Genomic DNA, 24,693 nt, shown 5'->3' with positions numbered 1-24,693 from the left:
ACCTCTGTCACTTTTGCTGTAATTATATGGGAACGGTATGTTCTAGAAACAATCTTTAAAGGGATACTCCACCCAAAAATGAAAATTCTGTCATCATTTAATCATCCTTAAGTTGTTCCAAACCTGTGTACATTTCTTTGTTCTGCTGAACACAGAGAAAGATATCTGGGAAATTTCTGGGACATCGTTGACTACCATAGTAGAAAAAAAATGTTGTATCATGTTCTGTTGAACACAAAGTGAGATATTTTGAAGAATTTAGGAAAGCAAACAGTTCTGGGGCACCTTTGACTACCATTTACATTGGTAGTCAATGATGTCCCAGAAATGTCAGTTGCTAACATTTTTCCAAATATCTTTCTTTGTGTCCAGCAGAACAAACAAAATTGCAGGTTGAGTAAATTTGAGGGTAAGTAAATGATGACAGAATTTTCATTTTTGGGTGGAGTATCCCTTTAAGTATTCATTTGTAGCAGAGATATGTATGTTGCTTCTGTAAAAATATGATTGATCAATCTACAACCAAAAAGCGTTAGCGTTAAGTTGTGCCCCACTCTCCCCTATTACTACTATTATGGGACATTTACCATTGATTTCTTAAAGCACAGTTACGCCTAAGCAGTAATAGTTTCTTTGTTTCGTTTGTTCTCCCTTTGTCTGTGAACATGTTTGAGTTTGTTTCAAGTGATATTAAGTAGGGCTGTTAAACGATTAATTGTGATTAATCGCATCCAAAATAAAAGTTTGTGTTTACATAATATATGTCTGTGTACTGTGCATATTTCTTTTGTATTTATAAACTTACACATACGTGTATATATTTAGGAAAAATACCAAAATCAATAGATGTTTATATATTACTTTAAATGATACTGTTTATACATGCAGATATGTCCATGTATGTGTACGTTTATAAATACAAAATAAATATGCACAGTACACAGACATATAATATGTAAACACAAACCTATATTCTGATGGCGATTAATCATGATAAATCGTTTAACAGTTCTAATAATAAGTGATGGGAACTCTTATTATTGCCTTTGAATTGAAACTGAAATGTTTATTTGGGTTATTTATTTAGGTTGATGGTAAACATGAATGTCAATTCAGATCTGTACAAGTGAAATTGAGGTAATTGTAATACTTGGGTAATAAAAATTATGCCCGGAATGAAAAATGCAATCTTGTAAACAAATCCACATTATTTTTACCAAACTCCACACTGTCCAAACATAATTGTATAGATTTGTGTTTGGGAAGAGCAATCAAACAGTAAACACCAACAGATTGCTTTAGATTTTCAGTACAGATATTTGTTGATGAAATTGGTCGTGACTGAAAGCAATAATAAAATATTACTTTGTATTACAAATTCCAAGCGTTATCACAAACAGTCTGACTTTTTGTCTTGTTCTCATTTTATAATCTAATATTCTCATTATAAATCTAATAACTGTACAGTTTGGCACATAAAACAGTTTCTTACCAGAAGAGGTAGTGAATTTGATTCCCAGGGAAAACACACACTGATAAAATGCTTGAATGCGCTGTAAGTGTCAGCAAAATGCATAACTATAAATATGTAGTATTTGCTATATATCCGTGAGTTATGTAGGAAAATTTAAAAATCCTCCAATGTTTTTTGAAGCATATCATTCTTTTTGCACATGAATGTTCGTGTTTAGAAAAATAAGGACGGTTTATTTGAAGCTAGTACAACAAGCATAATATACTCATTTGTCTTGTGAGTCACTGCAACACAGTCTACAGCCAGATATCAACAGTTGTCATTGTTCAACAGCATTCGCCCCAATCTCTTCCTACAAACACATATGAAAAGACACACGTACAGTATCATAATACTTTAAATGATCCAACACTGGGTTAGTGGGTCTATACTGTAAGTCCGAACTCTTGAACCTCTGAAGAAAATGAACTACAGTGATACAAATGGCAACCAGAACAGACTTGTCCAATTACTGTGGCTAAACGAGCATATTTACAATCATCTTTGCAAAATAACCAGCCATTAACTTAAGAACAAACTCATATGTGCTAGCTATCACCAACCGAACAAAAGAACGAAACGCAATGCAACTTTTACTTGATTGTGCTTTTTAACCCAAAAAACCACTTTGTCGTTTAAATGGAACATTTTCGTAGAGGCACCGATAGAAGTGCGGATATCATAAGAACTTCTAAAGCTATAGACTAGGACTGGAAGTATAAACAGTATTCGTATTTATATATGTATATAAATTTCTACAGTTCTGTTACACGGCCACACCGTTCGTTGTACGTTCTTTCACACCTTCTGGCGGTTATTGTTCGTGCTCCGCGAGTCACCGTGCAAGGCCCTTATGAATCCCGAAAGTGTCCATCCTTTCTTTGCGATCTACAAACACATAAATGAGTGGGTATGCACACAGAAGAGTCTCAGTACTAAATATAGAGTAGCTGGTGCTGGGTCAGTTATCCGTGACCAGTTTTGGCTCATGTACACTGTTGCCGGGGTTCGTGGTTCATTGGTCATGAGCTTGTCGGTGGTTAAACAGTTACTTCGGTCTTGCTGCCTGTGCGGTAGTGATGGTGGTGTTGCTGTGGAACGTAGTGGAGCTGCTCCACGGTCTGAGTGCGGCGAGAGGCGAAGGCCTGTCTCTTGGAGGCTGTCTGGTTCTGGCTCATGGTTAAAGTGTTCTGTGCACCATTGTTCGAGGCACTGGGATGGGAGTGCATTTTTGTCATCTTGTAACGATCCAGGATGGGTGTGGTGGGCATGAACACATCCGTGTGGGATATGGCTCTGGACATGGACTTTTCGCTGTGGAACCCAGAGCGCTTGATGGACATCATCCTCTCGGGGGAGATCAGCGGATCTTGAGAGTAGAGACGGTCTTGGGAGTAGAGGCGGTCCTGCGAATGTAGGCGTTCCTGAGAATGGAGGCGTTCCTGCATCATCATCCGGTCCTGCGTGTGGATGCGGTCCTGGGAGTAGTGTCGGTCCTGTGCATGGAGCCGGTCCTGGGAGATCAGGCGTTCGTGAGAGCGGAGGCGTTCGGCAGAGAGGAGCTGCTCGTCAGAAAGGATGCGGCCGCCATAAGGAGACGTGTCGTAGGGGGACATGGGGAAGTCATTGCCGTGGCCGTGCTCGGGGGACAGCACACGATCCTGGGACATGGCTCTCTGAACTTTGCGTGGGCGTTGGCGGGGCAGCTGTTGCTGCTGTTGTTGCTGCTGTACCTGTTGACTGCTTTGAGACTCTTGATTAATCTTTATCATGTGCAGGGGAAGAGTTCCCCGTGCTGCCAGATCTGGGAGGTGCCTCTTTCTGGTGTAGTAGTCATCAACGTCCTTATCCGCTGTGTAAGATCATAAAACGTGTAAGAAACTTCAAGTCAAACAGAAATCACTGACATTGTTAATTTATTATTACTTCAAGTTAATCAGTTAACAGTGTAACTATTGTATGTTATTTAATTTAGTTTATAAGTGCAATAGATTGTATTTGTCTTTGAAATGGCTTTTCTTTTTGTTATACATCACAAAGGCCCTCATACTTTTTGCCCCTGCCTTCTACTGTATCTATCTGACTTTATTCTGGTAATTAACCCTCACTTCCCACAATCCAGTAAATTCCAGAATTACACTAACATTCAAAAGTTTTTAAATACTTTATTTTTACCTTTTTTCCACATTTTAAAATAATAGTAATATCATCCAAACTATGGAATTATGTAATTATGGCCCAGTTTCATAGACAAGTCTTATCTTAATATAGGACTATGCTTTAGATAAATTAGGATATTTTAGTCTCTTTTATAAAAATGCTTTAGAAAAAAACATTACTGGTGTGCATCTTGAGATAAAACAATAGTATGGACATATTTTCTATGTCAGGGCAAGTTATTTGCAGTCAAGACATTTTAAGCATTCATAACCTTGAGGCTTGTCCGTAAAACCAGGGATTTATGAATTATGTTCTGGCAGGCCCTGGCCTCTAGGGTCCCCGCGGCAAGGGGAATTTTTCAAAATAATAATTAAAAAAAATGTACAAATCTTGAATTGATTTTAGGGTTTTAGTTTAATCTAAATAATTATCTGAGCTATGCAAGTCATACTGTTTTTCACATGTTTAACCCTGGCGCTGCTTTGCACAGTGGAGTAGAATTGAGTGCCTGTACTGTGTGGAAAGAGTGAACTGCAAATGTGTCTGGTCCTTCACAGAAACGAGTGAGCATATGCGTGTTCTAAAACATCTGAAAACACGCATATAAGGTTCTCTGATGCAGGATATTTTACTCGCTATCACAATCAGGTATTGTTGTTTGTTACAACGGCAAATGCTTGCGCGTTGGGCGTTGAAAACACTTCTCCCCATAAAAGTCAATCGCAAGAAAAGCACGACGCAAACCGCTGACTGCACATTATTTTAAACCAGGCTGTCCTGTACGGTGGAGTATTGATTCAGGCACTGACTCCGCCACAGCCGTCTCCGTCACGTGCACACATGGCTTCCAAAGCTGTGTACAACCATCACAATGATCGCAAGTTTACATTTTATTTTTTAATACATTTATGAGAAAAACCTGTTAAATAAGCTTATTTTACTGATGCAATATATAACTTTGATTTGTGCTGTGTTTTCGCACACAAAGAAGATGATTAATGTAGGAGAGATTGAGATCATTTCCACTCACACAAATGCAATTTACCTAAATGTATAGCCTACTTTTGACTTTTAACATTGAAATTCTATTTGCGTATTTGACCAATGAAACACAGACAGAAAAAGCGTCAGCCAGGTAGAGCCCCGCATCTTTTAACTCGCACTGGGCCCCGCCCCATGCTTGGGACGGCCCTGTGTTCAGGCAAAAAGCATTCAAAATATTTTTTTTACATTTTAGCATCTTTAAAGTAGCCACTCTTTGTCTTAAATGTGTAAAATAAATAAATAAAAAGATTCACATCAACTCTATACAATGTGTTTCTCTATAATTTATTCTCAATTTCCGCAACACTTTACAATAAGGTAGCATTAGCTAATGAACTAACAATAAAAAACACTGCAATAGCATTTATTAATCTTAGTTCATGTTAATTTCAGAATTAAATTAGTAACTGTTACAATTGTATTGGCACTTACTACTTTAACATTACTGAACATTAATAAATACTGAAAACTAAATTGAACATTGTTAGTTCATGTTAGTTAATGCATTTACTAATGTTTACATATACTGTACAACCTTGTTGTTACCTCAGTTTCAATAAAATTTCAATTAATAAGGATTTTGATTGTCAAGCTCAAAACGAAAAAGCAGCAGTATTATAAAACTATTATTTTTAATACATATTATTATCTATTAGAAACATTTCTACACCTCTCAAGCTCTTTAGAATGTGGCAATAACAATTAAAGACAAAATGTTAGGTTAAGATGTTATGTCTTGCATTTCTCTGTTTCTTACAAAAACAATACTTAAAGCATAATTTAAGTCATATGGAGTGCTTTTATACCAATTTTGGAGCCTGACAGCTCTATTTGCTTTAATTATATGAAAAAGAGGACATTCAACTTTTGTTTATTTGCAGGATAAAAACCATATTGATTTAGAATGACATGAAGGTGAGTAATTCATATTTTAATATTTTTTAATCTAATGAAGTCTGGTGCATGTTTTGCATTTTTACCTGAACTCTGCCTTACCAAAATACATTGGAGCACATTGTTCCTAAAGTGATAGATCAGTGAAATATACAGTGATATATTTTTGACAGTGAGTGCTTTCAGTTAATAAATAACTCATCTATTTTTTGTGAGTTATAAATATAAAATAGAATATATAAGTATGACGTGTAATATTTGTGGGATTTTCAGAGTGGGGGGTTTTGAGAAGATTGAGAGCTTAACAAATTCAAACCAGTAACTTTCATTTGTCAAAGAAATTCACGACGCTCCCCAGCTTGAGGACTTCAGGACACAAACACATCGAGTCAGGACAGTGAGTGACTGTACTGTAACTAACTCCATGATTAGAACTGGAAATAATGAAATCATCCTTTGCTCCGTGGTGTAATGAAAATATTCTGGGCGAGATGATGTCCTTGGGATCTCAGTTACACTTGATAGATTTCTCCACACATTCACAGCCCAATGATATTGAAGCGTATCACAGTGGTATGCAATAAAGCAGTGTATCAAACAAAATTACAGCCACAAATCTTTCTTTAAGTGAGAATTAATCAAATAACCACGATGAGACCCCTGCAAGAGGTATGGAAAAAATAAAACACGGCACGTCATTTAGAGCCTAAGGTAGCAGAAGTATTTGTGGGACACCAGACAGCGTGTCTCTTGAGGGGATTAGATCCAGTTGGTTAAGAGATAAAAGAGCAAAATAGCTCCATTTATCTTTCGCTCGGTGCGAGGACGAATGCTACGTTATTTGGGGAAATTAATGGCACATAATCTGTTTATGGTGATTAAAGATTAAATTAATCTTTCTTCATGAAGGAGTCTCTTTTTATGGTCTGTGTATATTAGTAAAATCAACACGCGAAATGGATGAGGATGCTTAGAATGTTATTAATAGGAACCAAGAGAGCAGAAACGGGCGAGACACTTTCCAGCCCGGCTGCATCCAGCTAGATCTGTCACTGCAGAACATCACCAAAGCTTCAAAAGAAACAGCTAAGCCTTTTGGCTATTCCCTACAAAAAATAACTTGCTTTAGAGGCATATCTGAGATACGAAGAAGGCACCGCCGCAGGACAACTTTTAGGAGGGTCGGGTGCCATGAATAGTAGTGTATGATTGCATGTTTTCGCTGGTGGAGACTCAGCAAATGCGGAGGAATTGCAGATGAGCAGGCCTGTCAAGTTTACAGCCCTCACTTGGGTTACAGGGATGGCGGTGAGCTGGTGCGTTCTTTATGCAATTGCACAACCCTCGAGGGACTTTACTCTTCACTTAGGAAAATATAATGAGTAGAGAGCTTATTACACAACAAAACTCGACCGATACAACAGGGCTATCACAATAAGAAATCATTACTTAGGGGTTTAAAAATGAAATGGCAGGAGAAAGAAATCTTTGCTGGCTAAGGAACAGCATGAACTTCCCTGATCTCCTCAGCAAGTCATGAGACCCCCAGCGAAATCAAAGAATGTCATTTTGTACAAAATCTGGCCAGTACAAAGTGGTTTTGAGTTTGGTTCAGTAATTAGAAACAGCTCACCGGCGAACAATTTCAGGAAAAACAAATGTGGGTATCTCATGGCTCCACCCACTTTCATGTGTGGGTGGAGCCATGAAAGATTGTGTTCTTTCACGTCTCGTGAATGCACCGTAACAACTCGCATATGTGACAAATACTCAGATACCACAAGAACCAATGAAATTCAAAGATTTCAAAAAACATTGTATTGCCTATTAAACGTCTTGGACCGAGATGCCAGTGAAAAACAGGTGAGTATGACATTTTGATGAAAAATGTTTTTTTTCTAGCTGCATCGTGATAAAACGCATACAACGCCTGCTCATGAAATACAAGAACTAATGAGATATACATGTTTTTGTGGCACCATATTGTATTTATTTCCATCACACAAAGGTGTCTGATGTTTACATTTAGTGAAAGTGACCTATTAGTCAGATATGGTGACCCATACCCGAAATGTGACCTCTGCATTTAACCCATCCAGAGAGTAGTGAACACACGCACAGCAAGTCGTGAACACACGTACACCCGGAGCGGTGGGCAGCTATCGGTGGGCAGCGCCCGGGGAGCAAGTAGGGGTAAGGTGCCTTGCTTGCACCTCAGTCGTTACCCGCCGGCCCTGGGAATCGAACCGGCAAACTTCTGGTCACGAGTCTGACTCTGGTCACGAGTCTGATGACTGCCCCTTTAGGGTGATTTAGGTATCGATCTTTAGGTATCGATTTAGGTATCGATCACTAAATTAGCTCAAAATATTACTCGTTTTCTCTCACAGGCATTTAATTTAATTTTAAAAGACATTTTTTACCCCTGGGGGTCGTATGGATGTTATGTATGGATGGATCGTATGGGTCGTATGGATGGATGTATGGATAAGTATATGATGGATGTTTGTGTTATTTCAAGCTTTTTGTGTTATTTAGAGCTTTTTTTGTTGCCATTACAAACCTATGAAGAACCAGGATAGCATTTAACAGAACTCAAATTTTGTCACCTACAAGGGTGAATAAATTATCATAAAAAAATCAGATTTTGGTGGACTTTTCTTTTAATTAGTCATGTAAATGCTACTCTTAACCCAGCCCCAACCCCCCCCCCCCCACCTTGAGTATGCTGGAACTTTATTAAGAGATCATGCTTAGCAGAACTAAGGATATTAAGCAGGTACATACTTAGTCTCTTGAGTGAGGAGTATTTGTTGAGGTCAGCTTTCACGGCAGACTCGTAGGAAGGGGGGAGGTGAGACAGGCTCTGGAAGGAACGAGAGAAGGACAGATCGTATGGCTCGGTCTGTGAGGTGAGGATACTGTTCATCCGGGTGCTCTCTGCAGGCGACACAACAGAAACCATCTTATCTGTAACCAGGAAAAGGCAAAATAATGCATTTCAAACATTTCCATTGTAATAATGGATGTGCACGATATTACATTTAAGTTATAGAAAACCAAAGGGGTCATATCATATATTTTAGTTAGAGCTGAAGTGTGTTTTTTTTTTAAATATTGCTGCTGTCCTTGTGAAACCTTGTATCTCCATATCGTAAATCATTATTATATGTCACTTGTCAGTTTTACTGAGTTTTGCAAGTGTCTAACCAATAAAAATAGGGCTGTCAAACGATTAATCGCGATAAATCACACCCAGAATAAAAGTTTGCATTTAAATAATATATGTCTGTGTCCTGTGCATATTAAGTTTGTTATTATAAAAAAACATATACATGCACATATTTAAATAATATAAATATAAAAATGAATAAACATTTATATATCTTGTAAATGATTTGTAAATATAAATAAAAACATCTAAATATGTATACAATGTTATTTTGTTTATAAATACAAAATGAATATGCACTGTACACAGACATATGTAAGCACAAACTTTTATTCTGGATGTGATTAATTATTTGACAGCCCTTAAGGTATTAACAAGTGCTTGTTAACTGTGACAACACAGCATTTAATCATTTTAAAAATAAAGCGTTTTTCCATTCCCTGAAAAGCAGTGAATTTGGACATCTGAGGTTTCGGAAGGACATTGATGATATGCAGATAATAATTAAAGATATTAAGATATTTATATGCAACTATTAGTAAGCCATTGGTACTTAAATCTCTACCCTAGAAGTAGATTTATAATGTCTGTAAAACTGAGGCAAAATAAGTCTTTTATAACCATTTTCCACCCTGTCTCTGATCCTGTTTAGGCTGCTGGACTTTTAAGACATGGCACCTTTCACAGACAGTGCAGAGCTGCTTAGACATGGTCTGTAACTTTATTGCCATGTCAGTTTCTAACTGTCATAAAATATCAAGCTTTTTGCAATGCATTACTTTGTTAGAGGTGTTAAAAATGATGTGTTTTGGTTTGAAAATTATCAGGGATCAAACAGCCCAAGCATTTGCAGGTGCTACACATAACCAGGATCAGCAAAAATGGCCTCATTTTAATATTTTATAATTTGGTTTTCTTTGATCCAGTAGCTCATGGGTGGAAGTCTGAGGGGATATACATACTGAGAACATATCCCTTGAATGTTCCGGAAATGACTTCAAACATCAGATTTGAATGACGTTGACAATATGGGGGGAAACATCATAGAGTGGAATAAATAATTTCTTATATAAGAAGCTATTGTGCATATATGCCAAGCTTTTCCATTTAAAGAGTACATTACATGAGATCACGAAAATGAAAATGAAAAATTTCATGCAGTGTATAATGTTGGCGTGTTTGAAAGTAAGCAGACTGCCAAGTTGTAAATCCGAAGGTGAATGAATACGTCTCGGTTACGTTTGTAACCTCGGTTCCCTGATGGAGGGAACGAGATGTTGTGTCGAACCGACAGACAGAGGTGGGTAGTAACGTGCTACATTTACTTCGTTACATTTACTTGAGTAACATTTTTGAAAATATGTACTTTTTAAGTAAAATTAAAAGTGTGAACTTTTACTCTTACTTGAGTAAATTTCTAATAGAAAATCTGTACTTTTACTTCCTTGCATAACTTACATTGCGTGACGTTCCTTCGTTCCTTCATATTAAAATATGCTTTTTAAAACGCGTTGTTTATTTCAAGGTCGTCGTCTCTTCTTACGGGCATTCCCGAGTGATCGATTCTTTTGAAAGCATTAATAGAACAATGGGCAAAACCATTTGAATAGGCTAATGAATCAGTTCAAATGATTTGTTCAGTTCGCAGCACGATCTGAATCATCTGAAGCAGGATTACTCACTCCTCGTAGCGCGAAATTTAAGAACACGCAGAACACAAAGAGCGTTGGATGAAGTGGATATTAATCTATATCTATACAATCAAAACTGCAAATGTGTCATATTGTTTGCCAGCAATGACAAATAACCGCCATTTGCGCTCACCCGCGCGACCTGTTCGTCAGACACAGCAACATGCGCGTTACCTGTCAGACACAGAGACGTGGGCTTGCAGAAATGTACATTTGAAGAACAGAAGGAAGAAAAGGACTCGAAAACTGGTTCACTGTTTGTTTACAAGTAAGAGCGTTTCACAACACACACGTGACACAACACGAGAAAACACGAGCTTTGTTCAAAAATGTGTATTTCATTTAAGAGAGCACTGCAGATGTTCTAGATCAGGAGTCTTCAACTAAAATCGCTTGAGGTCCAGTAAACAAATCCTCCTTACCAGCCGAGGTCCGGACAATTAAATACCTAAACACATGAATTTATGGTTTTTGGCAGACCAAAGAAATAAACATATCTTTTCATATCTATACGACGGCATTACAATGTCTGACAAGAATGCAATGAAGGAAAATGTGCAAAATGCCCTAATCTCTAAACCTGCACTGAATATACATTCATTTCAACATTAACAACTTTAAAAGAAAACTAATGTGTTGTTTTCTGCTGAACTGAGATTAACAAATAGCAGCATCAAGTTGTGACTGATCGTCCTCTGATAACATTTCAGATCTTCTTGTGGCTGGTGCAGATGAAAGGGGGGTTTGTTTAATATTTTCTTTTAGTTCATGCCTGTTTTTTCCTTCTAAACGTGTTTCACACGCAGCCTTCATGCACTCTTTTACTATTTTCCATTTCAGTAAAGGGCTTGTTATGTTTTCCTAAAATCCACTGTATTCTTAGGGAACATTAATATGCTGGTTGTTGGGCGGTAAGTGAGTAAGGGAGGACCCGTGTAGATCGCTCCTACTGGGCTTTGAGCTAATATATTTTCCGTGTCCTTACCTCGGACTGCTGCGGGCAAGTTTCTTCAAAGTGTCTATGTCTAATTTCATAATGCCATTTAAGGTTTCCACTTTTGACAACCGCAACAGACTCTGAGCAAATGAGACAACCCGGTCTCGTGCATGTCGATGCAGGAAGAATAAATACAAATCTCTCGAGCCATTCATCTCGGAAAACATAGTTTTCATCTTCAACTTTTCTAACTTTTGAAAATGACATTGTTTTGCAGTCACTGAGAGCTACGTCTGCGCGCTGTGCAGCGAGTCTATCTCTATGTCTCGGCTCTCTTCACTCATTGACGTCTGAACGTTGCAACAGTGCGCGCCGCATATGTTAACTGTCCATGGCGCCGTAGGACCCAAACTGCTACTGAGCGGACCTTGATGTGCCTGGTATAAATTTGATTGCATTAGAATATAATGTGGCGTTCATTTATTTATTATGTCAAAAGGCTTTGAGGTCCGGACGGACGCATCTCGCGGTCCGCATTCGGACCGGAGTCCGCTAGTTGGTGACCCCTGTTCTAGATCATCTTAGGAAATGCTCTGAGTTTAGTTCATGCTTTAGTTTGACATGGTCTATTATTCTAAATAAGTTGTGTCAACTACATTGACATCAGGACTAGATGAAATTTACAGAAATGCTTGTCTCTTCTGTGTTTGTCTATTCTTTAGTCTCTCTAGTATATTGCAAAGATATCTTCTTATGATAATTAAAAATATTGATTAAAATGTAATATTAAAATATTGGCGTTAATATTAATTTTATGTAGTAGGCCTATATAATCAGATACAAAGTAACTAAGTAACTAGCTACTTGAGTAGTTTTTTCATTGCATACTTTTTTACTTTTACTCAAGTAATTTTTAAACTAGTGACTTTTACTTTTACTTGAGTAACAATTTCTCTAGTTACTTGTACTTTTACTTGAGTAAAGATTTTGGCTACTCTACCCACCTCTGCCGACAGATGGGGTTCGTCCCTGAGAACCAATCGTTTCCGACTGCTTAGAAAAGGCCAATGAAAATTGGCAAATGAAATTTGCATGCCGGACTCCGCCCCGGACATCCGGGTATAAAAGGGAGACGGCGTGCATCATTCATTCACCTTAGTTCTGAGGAGCCTGAGACCTCTCACGACTGCTGCAGAGGACAGCACGTGTTGTGGCAAGAGGACACAACGTCTCGTTCCCTCCATTAGGGAACCGAGGTTACAAACGTAACCGAGACGTTCCCTTTCTGTCGGTCTCTCGACGTTGTGTCGAACCGACAGATGGGGTTCCAATGGAAAACGCCATAACACTGTGCCCTGTCACAATCTCAACGAAGCGACGGTGACTGGCCTGGGCGTGTCAGCCGAGAACGCTACCGCGAAATTGTAACCTACCAGTGGGTAGGTAGGGGGTCCCAGAGCTTTCTTGAAAGGTGGGAAGGCCCCTACCTTCGGCCTCACAGGCGGCGGCCTTGTTTCTCTAACAGCGAGAAGCCGCCCGGAACCGTAAGGCACTGGGTAAGCGCTACTTCCTCAAGTGGGGGATGCGCTACAGAGACCACTTCCTACCGCAGGGAGGAGAATAGTGGAGATACCAACATGGTCTCACTGATGGGGAAGAACTCATGGGAAGAAAGTGCGGCTGAAGAGAAAACCGCGAGGAGGAGGTCCACCCGGGGAGGTCATGGGTTACCAAGGTGGGAACCAACATGAGGATACATCAGACGGAACCGCCCTACTGGGGAGTTGCAACGTCTGGTAGCACTAGGTCCGGTTAGAGCTATGCTGCGAATAACTCAGGTGATACCCGGCCTAAGGGGCAGGGCTGCTCTGTCCAGCCCGCCCCAGGAGGTGCTTGCTTAGTGATGGATGGAGTACCTGTTCTTCGCCCAGTGGGGAAAGAATGGAGGCTAAATCGGTATACTGACCCACTCGAGAGAGGGGGAAAAAACCGAACAGGCGTACACCCTACCAGTTGCCGGTCCTACATGTGGCCATGCAGGACGCGGGCTGACACCGGCTCTACGCGGAGGTTGTAAAACCTCACGAAGGTGTTGGGTGTAGCCCAACCCGCAGCTCTGCAAATGTCTGCGAGAAAGGGCCCCCGTGCCAAGGCCCAAGAGGAGGCAACACCCCGGGTGGAGTGGGCCCTCACTCCTAGGGGGCACGGGCGATTTAGGGATTGGTAAACTGCATTGACAGCGTCCACAATCCAGTGGGCCAACCTCTGCTTGGAGACAGCTCTCCCCTGTTGCTGACCTCCGAAACAGACAAAGAGCTGATCCGAGCTCCTGAAACATAACTCTGTTATGAGGTCTAAGTAGAGGCGCAGCGCGCATACTGGACACAACACGGACGGGGTTGGGTCTTCCTACCCAGTGGGGAGCACCTGTAAGTTCACCACCTGGTCCCGAAAGGGAGCGGTGGGAACCTTGGGCACGTAGCCGGGCCGAGGTCTCAGGATAACGTGAGAATCCCTGGGTCCGAACTCTAGGCAGTCAGGGGACACGGAGAAAGCCTGTAGATCCCCTACCCTCTTGATGGAGGCGAGCGCCAAAAGGAGAACCGTCTTCATCGTAAGATGAGGAAGAGAGGCATCCCCTAGGGACTCGAAGGGGGACCTGGCGAGACCTGACAGGGCTACATCCAGGTGCCAAGAGGGTATGGAGTGCGGTCGAGGCGGGTTACGCCTCCTCGCACCCCTTAGGAATCTAATGACCAGGTCGTGCTGCCGTAGAGACTTTCCAACTGAGTTGTGATGAGCAGCAATGGCGGCTACATACACTTTCAGTGTGGAGGGAGAGAGGTTAGTCTCGAGTCTCTCTTGTAGGAAGGACAGCACGGACCCGATCGCACAACTCCGTGGGTCTTCTCCTCAAGAAGCACACCAGGTCGAGAAGAGGCGCCACTTGTAGGCGTACAGTCGCCTAGTGGCAGGTGCCCTAGCCTGAGAAATGGTAGCTACCACCGCCGGGGGCAGACCACTCAGGATCTCCTTGTCCCATCCAGGGGCCAGACATGGAGGTTCCAGAGGTCTGGCCTGGGATGCCATAACGTGCCCTTCCTGGGAAAGTAGGTCCTTCGTCAGGGGAATCGGCCAGGGGGAAGCTGTCGTCAAGAGCATTAGCTCTGAGAACCAAGTCCGGTTGGGCCAGTGTGGCGCAACGAGTAACACTTGATGCTCCTCTTCCCTGACCTTGCACAGGGTCTGTGCAATGAGGCTCACTGGGGGGAAGGCGTACTTCCGCTTGTCCCGCGGCCAGCTGTGCGCTAGGGCATCCGTGCCGAGGGGTCCCTCGGTCAGAGAGTACCAAAGCGGGCAATGGGTGGTTTCGAGGGAGGCAAACAGGTCCAACTGGGCCTGCCCGAACTGCACCCAAATGAGCTGGACTGCGCGGGGGTGGAGTCGCCACTCTCCGCGAGGCGTAGACTGACGAGAGAGCGCATCGGCTGTCTGGTTCAGGTCGCCTGGGATATACGTAGCACGCAGGGAGCGGGTCACCTGCTGACTCCACCGGAGGAGGCGTCGGGCAAGTCGTGTTAACTGCAGGGAGCGAATGCCACCCTGACGATTGATATACGCTACTGCAGTAGTGCTGTCCGACCGGACCAGCACGTGCTTGCCCTGCACGAGAGGCTGCAGCCTCTTCAATGCAAGTAGCACAGCCCACAACTCTAGGCAATTGATATGCCAGCGCAGGCGGGGGCCCGTCCAAAACCCAGACAATGCGTGCCCGTTGCACACTGCACCCCAACCCTGCAGGGAGGCATCTGTTGTCACCACGACATGCCTCGTAACCTGCCCTAGGGGTACCCCTGCCCGAAGGAAGGCCATGGAAGACCAGGGGGTTAGGGTGCGTTGGCAGCGAGGAATAATCACCATCTGCCTGCTGCCGGTGTGCCACGCTCTCCAAGGAACTCGACTCAGGAGCCAGTGTTAAAACTGCCTCATGTGCATCAACCCGAAGGGTATCACCGCCGCCGAGGATGCCATGTGTCCCAGGAGCCTCTGAAATAGTTTCAGGGGAACCGCCGACTACGTGAAATGATCCAGGCAGTTCAACACCGACTGGGCGCATACTGCGGACCGTCGCGCTGTCATGGTGACAGAGTTGAGTTCCATACCAAGATAGAGGATGCTCTGCACAGGGGAGAGCATGCTCTTCTCTCGGTTGACCTGTAGTCCCAACCGATCTAGGTGCCGGAGCACCAGGTCCCTGTGTGCACACAACAGATCTCGCGAGTGAGCCAAGATAAGCCAGTCGTCGAGGTAGTTGAGTACCCGCACACCTCTCTCCCTGAGGGGAGAGAGGGCGGCCTCCACGATCTTCGTAAAGACTCGTGGAGACAGAGACGGAGACAGACCGAAGGGGAGGACTCTGTACTGATATGCCCGACCCTCGAAAGCGAACCGTAGGAACGAGCGATAACGAAGGAGAAAGAGACATGAGAGTAAGCGTCCTTCAGGTCGATTGCCATGAACCAATCCTGACATCTGACGGATGCCAGGATGCGCTTCTGCGTGAGCATCCTGAACGGCAGCTTGTGCAGGTGTCTGTTCAGGGTACGCAGATCTAGGATGGGGCGCACCCCCCCGCCTTTTTTGGGACGATGAAGTAAGGGCTGTAAAAACCCCTTGGACATCACGGCTAAGGGGACGGACTCGATCGTAGCGACCTCGCTCCGTAGTACGGGAGCATCCCGGCCTCTGACCGAGGTGACGAGGATGCCCCGAAACTTGGGCGGGTTTCTGGCGAACTGGATCGCGTAGCCGAGACGGATCGTCCTGCTCAGCCACCGTGATGTGTGGGAAGCTCGAGCCAAGCTCCCAGGGACCGTGACAGGGGGACTAAGGGAACGATCTGCTTCATCGACCCCCCGGGGGGTGGTTCGATGGCTGGCAGTGCGGGTCTCTCGCCGGGGAGCCCCCGGGAAGAAGACTGGCTCTGCTGGTTTGCCTGCCTGGCGATGCAGGCCCCCGCACCGTCGATTTGAGAGTGCTGAGGGCTGCAAAATACATTCGATGTTGCGCCTCGCCAAGACGCAACGTCGAGTGGCCGAACACCATCTGACAGAGGGTGAGAGCGGCTGTGAAGAACACCCAGGGAGATAGAAAACTCTTTTTGTGAAAAAGTGGGCGCTAGGCCCCCGTGTGGTCACCTTGGTCGCCCTTAGAGCGAGGTCGGTGGCGGTGCGGAGTTCCTGCATTAACCCCGGGTCGGTCTTACCCTCGTGGATCTCTTTCAACGCCTTGGCCTGATGGACCTGCAGGATGGCCATGACGTGGAGAGAGGAGGCAGCTTGGCCCGCGGCAGTGTAGGCCTTCGACACCAGCGATGCCGAAGTCCTACACGCCTCGGACGGGAGTTTCGGTCGACCTCTCCAGGTGGACGCCGCCTGCGGGCACAGGTGCACCGCGACTGCACGTTCCACCTGGGGCACGTCGACATAACCCCTAGCCGCCCCACCATCGAGGGAAGAGAGAGCAACGGAACCGGTTTGACGTGTACGCGCCGAAAAGGGGGCGTTCCACATCTTTGCCAGTTCCTCATGCACTTCAGGGAAAAATGGACCAGGGGTTGGGCGCGGCTTGGAGTCGAGCTCAGAGCCCAAGAACCACGTATCCAACCGTGAGCGCTGGGGGAGAGGCACCGGAGTACACTCTAACCCAATGCACACGGCAGCCCGGGAAAGCATGGCCGACATCTCGACATCCGCCTCCTCCTGAGCTCGTCCCCCCCTAGGGGGGAGCTGCAGAGAGTCGTCGGGATCGGATGACAGCAATTCGCTCTCCGATGCTGCGATGGACATCTCATCCTCATCACGCATAATGTCCGACTGCATGAAGGAGGACGCTGATGGTGTGGCACCGCTAGCTAGGGAACAATGAGGCGAGCGAGACGGGGTGCGAGCGGTCCGCGAGCACTTGGCTGACAGATTAGCGCTCGCAGAAATCCCCATATCACCCTCGCCGCTCGCCTTGGCGAACGGAATGGCCTTAGCCATCCTCGTCACAGCCCGGGAAGCATGCGAGGTGGTGGCTGATTCTCGGGAGAAAACAGCCACCCGTGACCGCAACGTCTCTATGACCATCTGCCCGCAGTGCGGGCAAGATGAGTCCACGAAGGCTGTCTCAGCGTGTTGGACCCCCAAACACCTGACACAGACATCGTGCTTGTCCCCATCCTCGATGAGGACACCGCACCCAAGAGAACAGCGGAGAAACGCTGGAGAAATTAGCTCTTTTAGAACGCAGCTCTTTTTAGTCACCGTCTGCAGGCTCGAACACCTCTGGAACCGCCGAGACGCCCACGGGAAGTCGCTGCAGGAAGGGACAGTCCGCTGCACCACGTCTTAGAACCGGCATTGTAGAGAATTTGCTAAGCAGCAAGAGAAGATCTTCATAACCGAAGGCTCCGAAGAACAAAAGGTGAATGAATGATGCACGCAGTCTCCCTTTTATACCCGGATGTCCGGGGCGGAGTCCGGCATGCAAATTTCATTTGCCAATTTTCATTGGCCTATTCTAAGCAGTCGGAAACGATTGGTTCTCAGGGACGAACCCCATCTGTCGGTTCGACACAACGTCGAGAGACCGACAGAAAGGGAAACAAAGTTATTGGCTTTGAAAAAAGGGAGTCAACTCTGAATCATGCAAACGAGTCGTCCCTAGTCCGATTCGCGAACCGCCGCAGATTTACGTCACTACATATAGTCCCCGCCTACGTTTTGCTAGGACTACCCATAAAAACTTCACTCTTCTCCCCCAAACACTGTAGCTCGTGAGCCCCGTTCGCGGTAGACCAATCATAGCAGACTACCATCTGACCAATCATGGCAGACTAGGCTAGCGGAAAGGAGGGGATTAGACAGATGAATAATAGTGTTTTTACATCTTCTATGTACATAAACTTGTTGTTGGACACTCCATAAACCAAAGTAGGACCTTAAAAATCCCAAGTTATGTACTCTTTAAGAATTCAAGGTCAATGTGATTAATGATATGACCCCTTTAATAGTATGTATACTATTACAGGACACTAGCGTGTAGAATTAGGGAACATTTGTACAGGGGTTTAGTGGCTATGGAAAAACATCACAGTGTCACAGGGGCTGGGTCATGGCCTGACCGATCACATTCTATCAGCTGTGTCATTGATAATGGAGGACCGTGACTGATGTGATATGATGTGGACGTGGGAGTAGGGCGATAGCCCCCTGTCCCCTCGTCCCTGCGGCTACGTGCCCATCACGCCAGCGTGAGCCTGGTCTGACCGGGGGGCTAAAAATAGGGCTGTGAGTACCACAGCAATAGAGGAGCTAGGATGAAACAAACACTCCAGGGAGCTGGTGGGTGAGAGGGTGGATTTGTGGGGTGCTTGCAGTGGGGTAAATACGAAGGACAAGCAATGTTTATACAGCGCTTACTCCATTTTTCACTTGCTCTGTACATGCCATGGGGTTTAGTTGTTTTGAGGTGTGTGAGGTGCATTAATTGGAAGGAAAAGGATAAACATAAAAGAAAGCAAATCAATTTCGATCATGAATATGACTTACCATGTCTTAGAGATCTGTGAGCTGGTCAATTCAAGGAAAAACAAATGCAATTCAATAACATCACTGTGTAGAGAAAGGAAATTCAATGGAAATGGGGGAGGTGCTTTTTGGTTTGTTATAATGAACCATACGTTTTGACATGACTTTTTTGTCTGAAAGTACAGTATTCAATCACTGACTATACTGTAAAAAATATGGAAAAACATTTCGGCAGATGGGGCAGCAGAAATATAACATAAAATGACAGTATTTCCTGTAAAATTACATATTTTCCATGTTGTTCTTGTAAATTTGCAGTCTTTTTGTGTAATTTGACATTTTTCACATTTTTGACGTATTTCAAAATAAAAATGTATAAAAAAATCCTGTTAAAAAATGAAATTTTACTGCAGCTGTGATGCCAGAAATATACAGTTAAAATAACTGTAAAATTTTCCCCGTAAAATTATGGTTTTCTTTTAAATTTTAAATTTACAGTCTTTTTCTGTGATTTGACGGTTTCTGACAGTATTACAAAAATATGCGGGCAAATTTGTTTAAAAAAACAGCAAAATTCTGTAAAATTACAGGTTTTTTACATTATACATGAAACATCTTTTTTTTTAAATAACTGTAAAATTACAGGGTTTTTTAGTGCATGGCAGTATAAAGGCACAAGGGTTTCTGCTGGTAAGCGCTCCAGTGGATGGATCCCTGCTTGGACGCTAAGAGATTCAGACTTCGTGACAAAACCTGGCTGCAGGCTGATCTGACCCGGTAATGCTTCAGACATGCATAAGCTACATAAGTCATTATAAATGACAAAATGTAGCAGGAGAATCCCTTTTCATGCGGTGAATTAGCTTCTCTGTGTGAATGCATTAACAGGCTTTGTCATTTAAATACTGATCCAAAGAGAAGCTTTAAAGCTTGTTGGGAGAAAGAGCTATCCATCTTTTGACTCTCATCCTCCCCCATCCCAATTTGGACTGAAGTGGTTCACCAAAAGCAATGATTTAATCAGTGTTAACAAGCCGAGCGGTTGCTGCTGACTAGTGAGAACCTTTCCAGCCCCCACATTACAACATCAGCATCTGGAAGGTTAATAAACCATATTAGGGCATGAACAACCAGTACAAGCCCATCTTTCTTACCCATTTAACACCGAAGTGGAGCTGGTTCTTGAGCTAATGCTACTGCAGGTAACGAGAGAACTCTCACAAAACAAAAATATATGAGAATATAGTGGAAAATATAATGCAGTATGTTGAATAATACATTTCCATATATTGGAAACAAGTTTTTATATTTTCCAATAAATGAAAAGCAATTCATTATGTATAATTCAATATATTGTGTTATTCAAACATATTAAAGTATTCTATGTATTTTTTAAATATTAAATGATTTAATACAGTAATATATAGAAAACATTATTTCTTTGCATTTTTTAAGCTTTTTTGCCACATATGATATTGTCACTGTCCTTCCAAAACCTCATATTTTCAGGAAATGGAAAAAAACATGCTATCTTCTAAATTATTTAATACTGTGTTGTCAAAGTTGACAAGCACTTTTTAATACGTTTTATTTAATACTTTTTTAAAACACTTTTTAATACTTTAATACAATAGAAAAACATTAAAGGCTGACTAATAATAATGATTTATGGCAAAAAAAATCATGAAATGTGGAGACACCTTACACTGCTTTTTGTCAGCATTTTCTGCATTGAAATAAATATATGCAAATAAAATATATTTTCCTATATATTACCTGTCATATTATTGAAGTATTTAATATACATTTGAAAATAATACATTGTTAATATATTACAATATATTGAGCACTAAGGAACTGCTGCTTTCATATATTGAAAAATATTGCATTATAATTTCCGAAATATTCCCATTTATTTTGTTTCTTAAGGGCAGGAATCATACAGTAAGGTTGCAGATTAGGCACCAGTGTTTTATCCCATTCAGTGAAAAAGGGGACCTAATGTGGGCACAGAACTAGATAAAGTCTGGGGAGAGATTATTTAGAGTTTAAAGTTTGAACAGAGAGTGTCCAAGGTGCCCTTTGAAACAGACAGGGTAAAACAAATAGTGCTTTGAAGAACCGGCATAGAGAACTATAAAAGGCTTCATGTGCAATATATAACTTGACACTTTGAGTGTCAGACTTATAATTTCTGACATGTCAGAGTGGCCCAGGAAGGCACAATAATTCACAGCATGTCTTTGTCACATCTTACACTGGTTTAAAATTGCATCCCCTCCAGAAAATTAAGTCAAACTGAAGGTTCTCATGTTTTCTCAGTGTTGATGGTGATGAAAATGGACAATGCCATTGATCTGAGTAAAGGACCAATCACTATTGTAGGCACGTGAACACTTAATGACCAGTGACAGCTACAATAATCCTACAACAGGATTGTTCCTGTGATATGGTGTTGTTAAATGAGAAACATGGTCCTTACCATTTTTAGGCGTTCGAGTTGGGCTACTAAGACCAAGATGGTTATGTTGATGGGCTCCTGCAGAAAAAGCAATGACATGTCTGATTTGGTGGCAAAGTAAACATAACCATGGCCGACTATTTGCTCTAAACCAGAGTGTGAATGCCCAAATGGAAGAAATGACCTTTAGCAGAAAGAGTACACATTAATAGCGAAATAAGCAAAATGTCAAAACACACACTACATGGCCAAAAAGTAATCTTAGTATAAAACCACAAGCATTCCTCCATTGCTGCTTTACGAGTTTTTACTGTTCTGAGAAGGTTTTGAAATGGATGTTTCGGTTATTTACTTCCATTCAAGTGCAGGAACATCAGTAAGGTAAGGTACTGATGTCAGGTGATGGGGTTTGGTTCATAGCTGGAGTTCAATGATGTCTGAGAAGTTAAATTTGAAGCTAGTAAAATAGTTCCTTTATGGACTGGAACGGAAATTCTTTCATTATTTAATCACCCTCATATCTTTCCAAACTGGTATGACTTTCTTCTGCAGAACACGATAGAAGACATGTTAAAGACAGTTAGTAACCACACACATGGACTCCCATTGACTTCACTGCGAAAAACTAAATTCTTGCTATTTTCTTGTTATAATGTCTGGTTTTACAGATCAAATATCTAACAATTCTTGAAATAAAATACATTTAGTCAAAAAGCAAAATGACATAACATATTTAGTATTTTTAACTAAAACATCACCCAAAAATTTAAATCCTGTCATCATTTACTCACCTTCGAATTGTTCCAAATCTGTATAAATTTCTATGTTCTGATGAACACAGAGAAAGATATCGGAAGAATGCTTATAACCAAACAGATTTTGGCCCCCATTGACTCCCATAGGAAAAAGTACTTTATCATTTTTTTTATTCTGTTGAACAAAAGACATTTTGATGAATGTAGGACAGCAAACAGTTCTGGGGCACTTTTGACTACTATTGTATTTTTCCTACTATGGGAGTCAATGGGGGGCAAAATCTGTCTGGTTTTAAGCATTCGTCCAAATATCTTTCTCTGTGTTCATCAGAACAAAGAAATGTATACAGATTTGGAACAACTCAAAGGTGAGTAAATGATGATAGAATTTTTGTGTGAAGTATCCCTTTAAGCGAGTTTATGCTTAAAGGTAACAAGCAAAAACAATTGTCCAGTGGGCTAAGAATTGTTTTTAAGTTTAAGCTCTTTATTGAGTACTTAAGTTTATTTTTCTTTCCATTGGCAGATATTTTTGCTTGTAGGCATGAACTCACTTAATTTTTATAATATCACTTATAATGTCACTTTTCTTGTCAAGTAAACATATTTAGATTTTTTTATTTGTATTTATATTTGTACTGTTCTTTCTCAAAATATCTTCTTTTGTTTCTCAAATGCACACTGTAAACCCGGATAAATTGGCAATACTCAAACATTTTTGAGTTTTAGAGGTTCTTGGTTTAAGCAAGCAGAACTTTCAAATTTTGATTACTGTTAAGTTAAAGTTCTTACCAAATCTTAACAAGTGCTACTTAAATATTTAATTTATCCTTTTTATGAAATTAAGTAGACAGAACTTAAACAAATAAGTACACACAAATAGCATTTTTAAGTTAACTAAGCTAAATTCTTTCAGTTTATTTATTTAACATATTTCTTAGTCTTAATATGCATAAATCAAATACATTGACTTATGCAAGCAAAAATGCTCAAGAAGAGACTGATCTCAGAACTGGCATTAGCACAGTTACTGCTCACTGGTAACATAACACGTTACAGGTCAAATGTAGCTTCGCAGAGTCTAAGCATGCACCACTCTTCTAAACAATGGTAACCACAAAACTGAAAAATATGTCAAACTCTTCTAAATATCTAAGAGAAGTGAACATTAAACACTAACAAATCTTTAACATTAAGTCTTTAACGTGTTTAAATTAAGTAAATTGAACAATGAGCAAAAACATTTTTTTGAGTTTTAGTCAAAACTTCAAGTTAATCAAAAATAATCATTATACTTTACTCAAAAGTAAAAAAGTGTTTCAGGAACTTAAAATATTTAAGTAAGTAGAACTTTTTTATTAAATTAAGTTTACATTACTTAATCTGTTTGATTATTTTGAACATTTGGGTTTACAGTGCAGGTGATGACAGAATTGTTATTTTTGGGTGAATTTTTCCCCTAATGAGCGCACAATGGTAGTGTTGGAACAGAAAATGGCCCAAAATCTTCAAAAAATGTTTGACAAAGAAAATTGCAGAGCTATATGCTTAATTTAACGCACCTGTTTCAGCTGAAGTAAACAAACCTGATAATTAGTTCCCCACACATTTGGCCATGTAGTGTAAATAAACCATATCGGGAAATATGCATTAGCACAAACAACTCATTTACAACTAAAAGAGTTGCAGGAATCAGAATGCGTTATTATTGGTGGTATCTTGCCGCATTAATGAGAATGTGCAAAACACTGCATACGATGATGTGTGTTAGTTCCACTTCCACATATTCAAAACACAAGTGATTATCATCATCAAGCATGTAATTGAAAGTTCACGTTGACGGAGGTTCACCATTTGACATTTATATTTTCCCTACTTTCAAGACCTGTATTGCAGGACCGAAGTAGCTTTGTCATCTGTCATCAAGTCTGCCACGAGAGTGCGAATCCGCGAGAGCCATGTTTTTACACTGCGGGAAGTAGTCGGCTCAGCAGAGATTGCTTTGCGATGGGACGCGGTGCTCATAAGGATGCTGAGACAGACTACCGCAGCATCCAGCGCGAGGACCGCGGTGTGGCGAGCAATGATGAATGACAGCTATTCCGAGCTGGCAAAGATGTGCTCATGAAGCGGTGTGATAAATGGGTGAATACTAGAGGGAGCACAGCGTCATGCTCGTCTGGATATCTGCTGTTGTGCCTGTTTAAAAATGCATTAGAGTGACTAGTTTAACATCCATTTACATCTGTCAGGCAGCTCTGATGACTGACGATCCCCGTTTCCATAGAATCGGAGTCAATCGGTCCTGGTATTCTACGTGATGAGGATGTTTGCGCTTCCCTGTAGTTTGTGCATTATGTATAGATTTTAGACAGGGCATCAAATTATATGAACCTTTCAATGGATTTCAAGTCCCAGGGACTCCAATCTACACTGCAATTCAAGGACGTCCAATAACAAATATACATTTTGTAATACTTTGCAATTAGTTT

At 41.9% G+C, this 24,693-nt stretch overlaps 1 protein-coding gene across 10 annotated transcripts in view; it reads right to left on the bottom strand.

Moving 5' to 3' along the window:
- Window positions 1-1,088: 1,088 nt before the first annotated feature.
- The window catches only part of LOC130568718 (protein shisa-6), a 90,671-nt gene continuing 67,066 nt past the window's right edge, over window positions 1,089-24,693 (bottom strand). For 3 of the 10 annotated variants that reach the window (XM_057357690.1, XM_057357694.1, XM_057357697.1), the window contains 4 exons: window positions 21,468-21,524; window positions 19,007-19,027; window positions 8,399-8,581; window positions 1,089-3,365 (listed from right to left, as the gene is read on the bottom strand). In XM_057357690.1, the coding sequence (XP_057213673.1) occupies window positions 2,554-3,365; window positions 8,399-8,581; window positions 19,007-19,027; window positions 21,468-21,524 (1,073 nt within the window). In that variant the 3' untranslated portion in view covers window positions 1,089-2,553. The remainder of the gene's footprint in view (window positions 3,366-8,398; window positions 8,582-19,006; window positions 19,028-21,467; window positions 21,525-24,693) is intronic. The other 7 variants (XM_057357692.1, XM_057357696.1, XM_057357695.1 and 4 more) reach the window with 5 other exon arrangements.

Source organism: Triplophysa rosa, linkage group LG18 (assembly GCF_024868665.1).
Source record: "Triplophysa rosa linkage group LG18, Trosa_1v2, whole genome shotgun sequence".
Classification (NCBI taxonomy): domain Eukaryota; kingdom Metazoa; phylum Chordata; class Actinopteri; order Cypriniformes; family Nemacheilidae; genus Triplophysa; species Triplophysa rosa.
The sequence above is the reverse complement of the archived record's forward strand: the minus strand, read 5'-3'. Positions and strand labels throughout refer to the sequence as shown.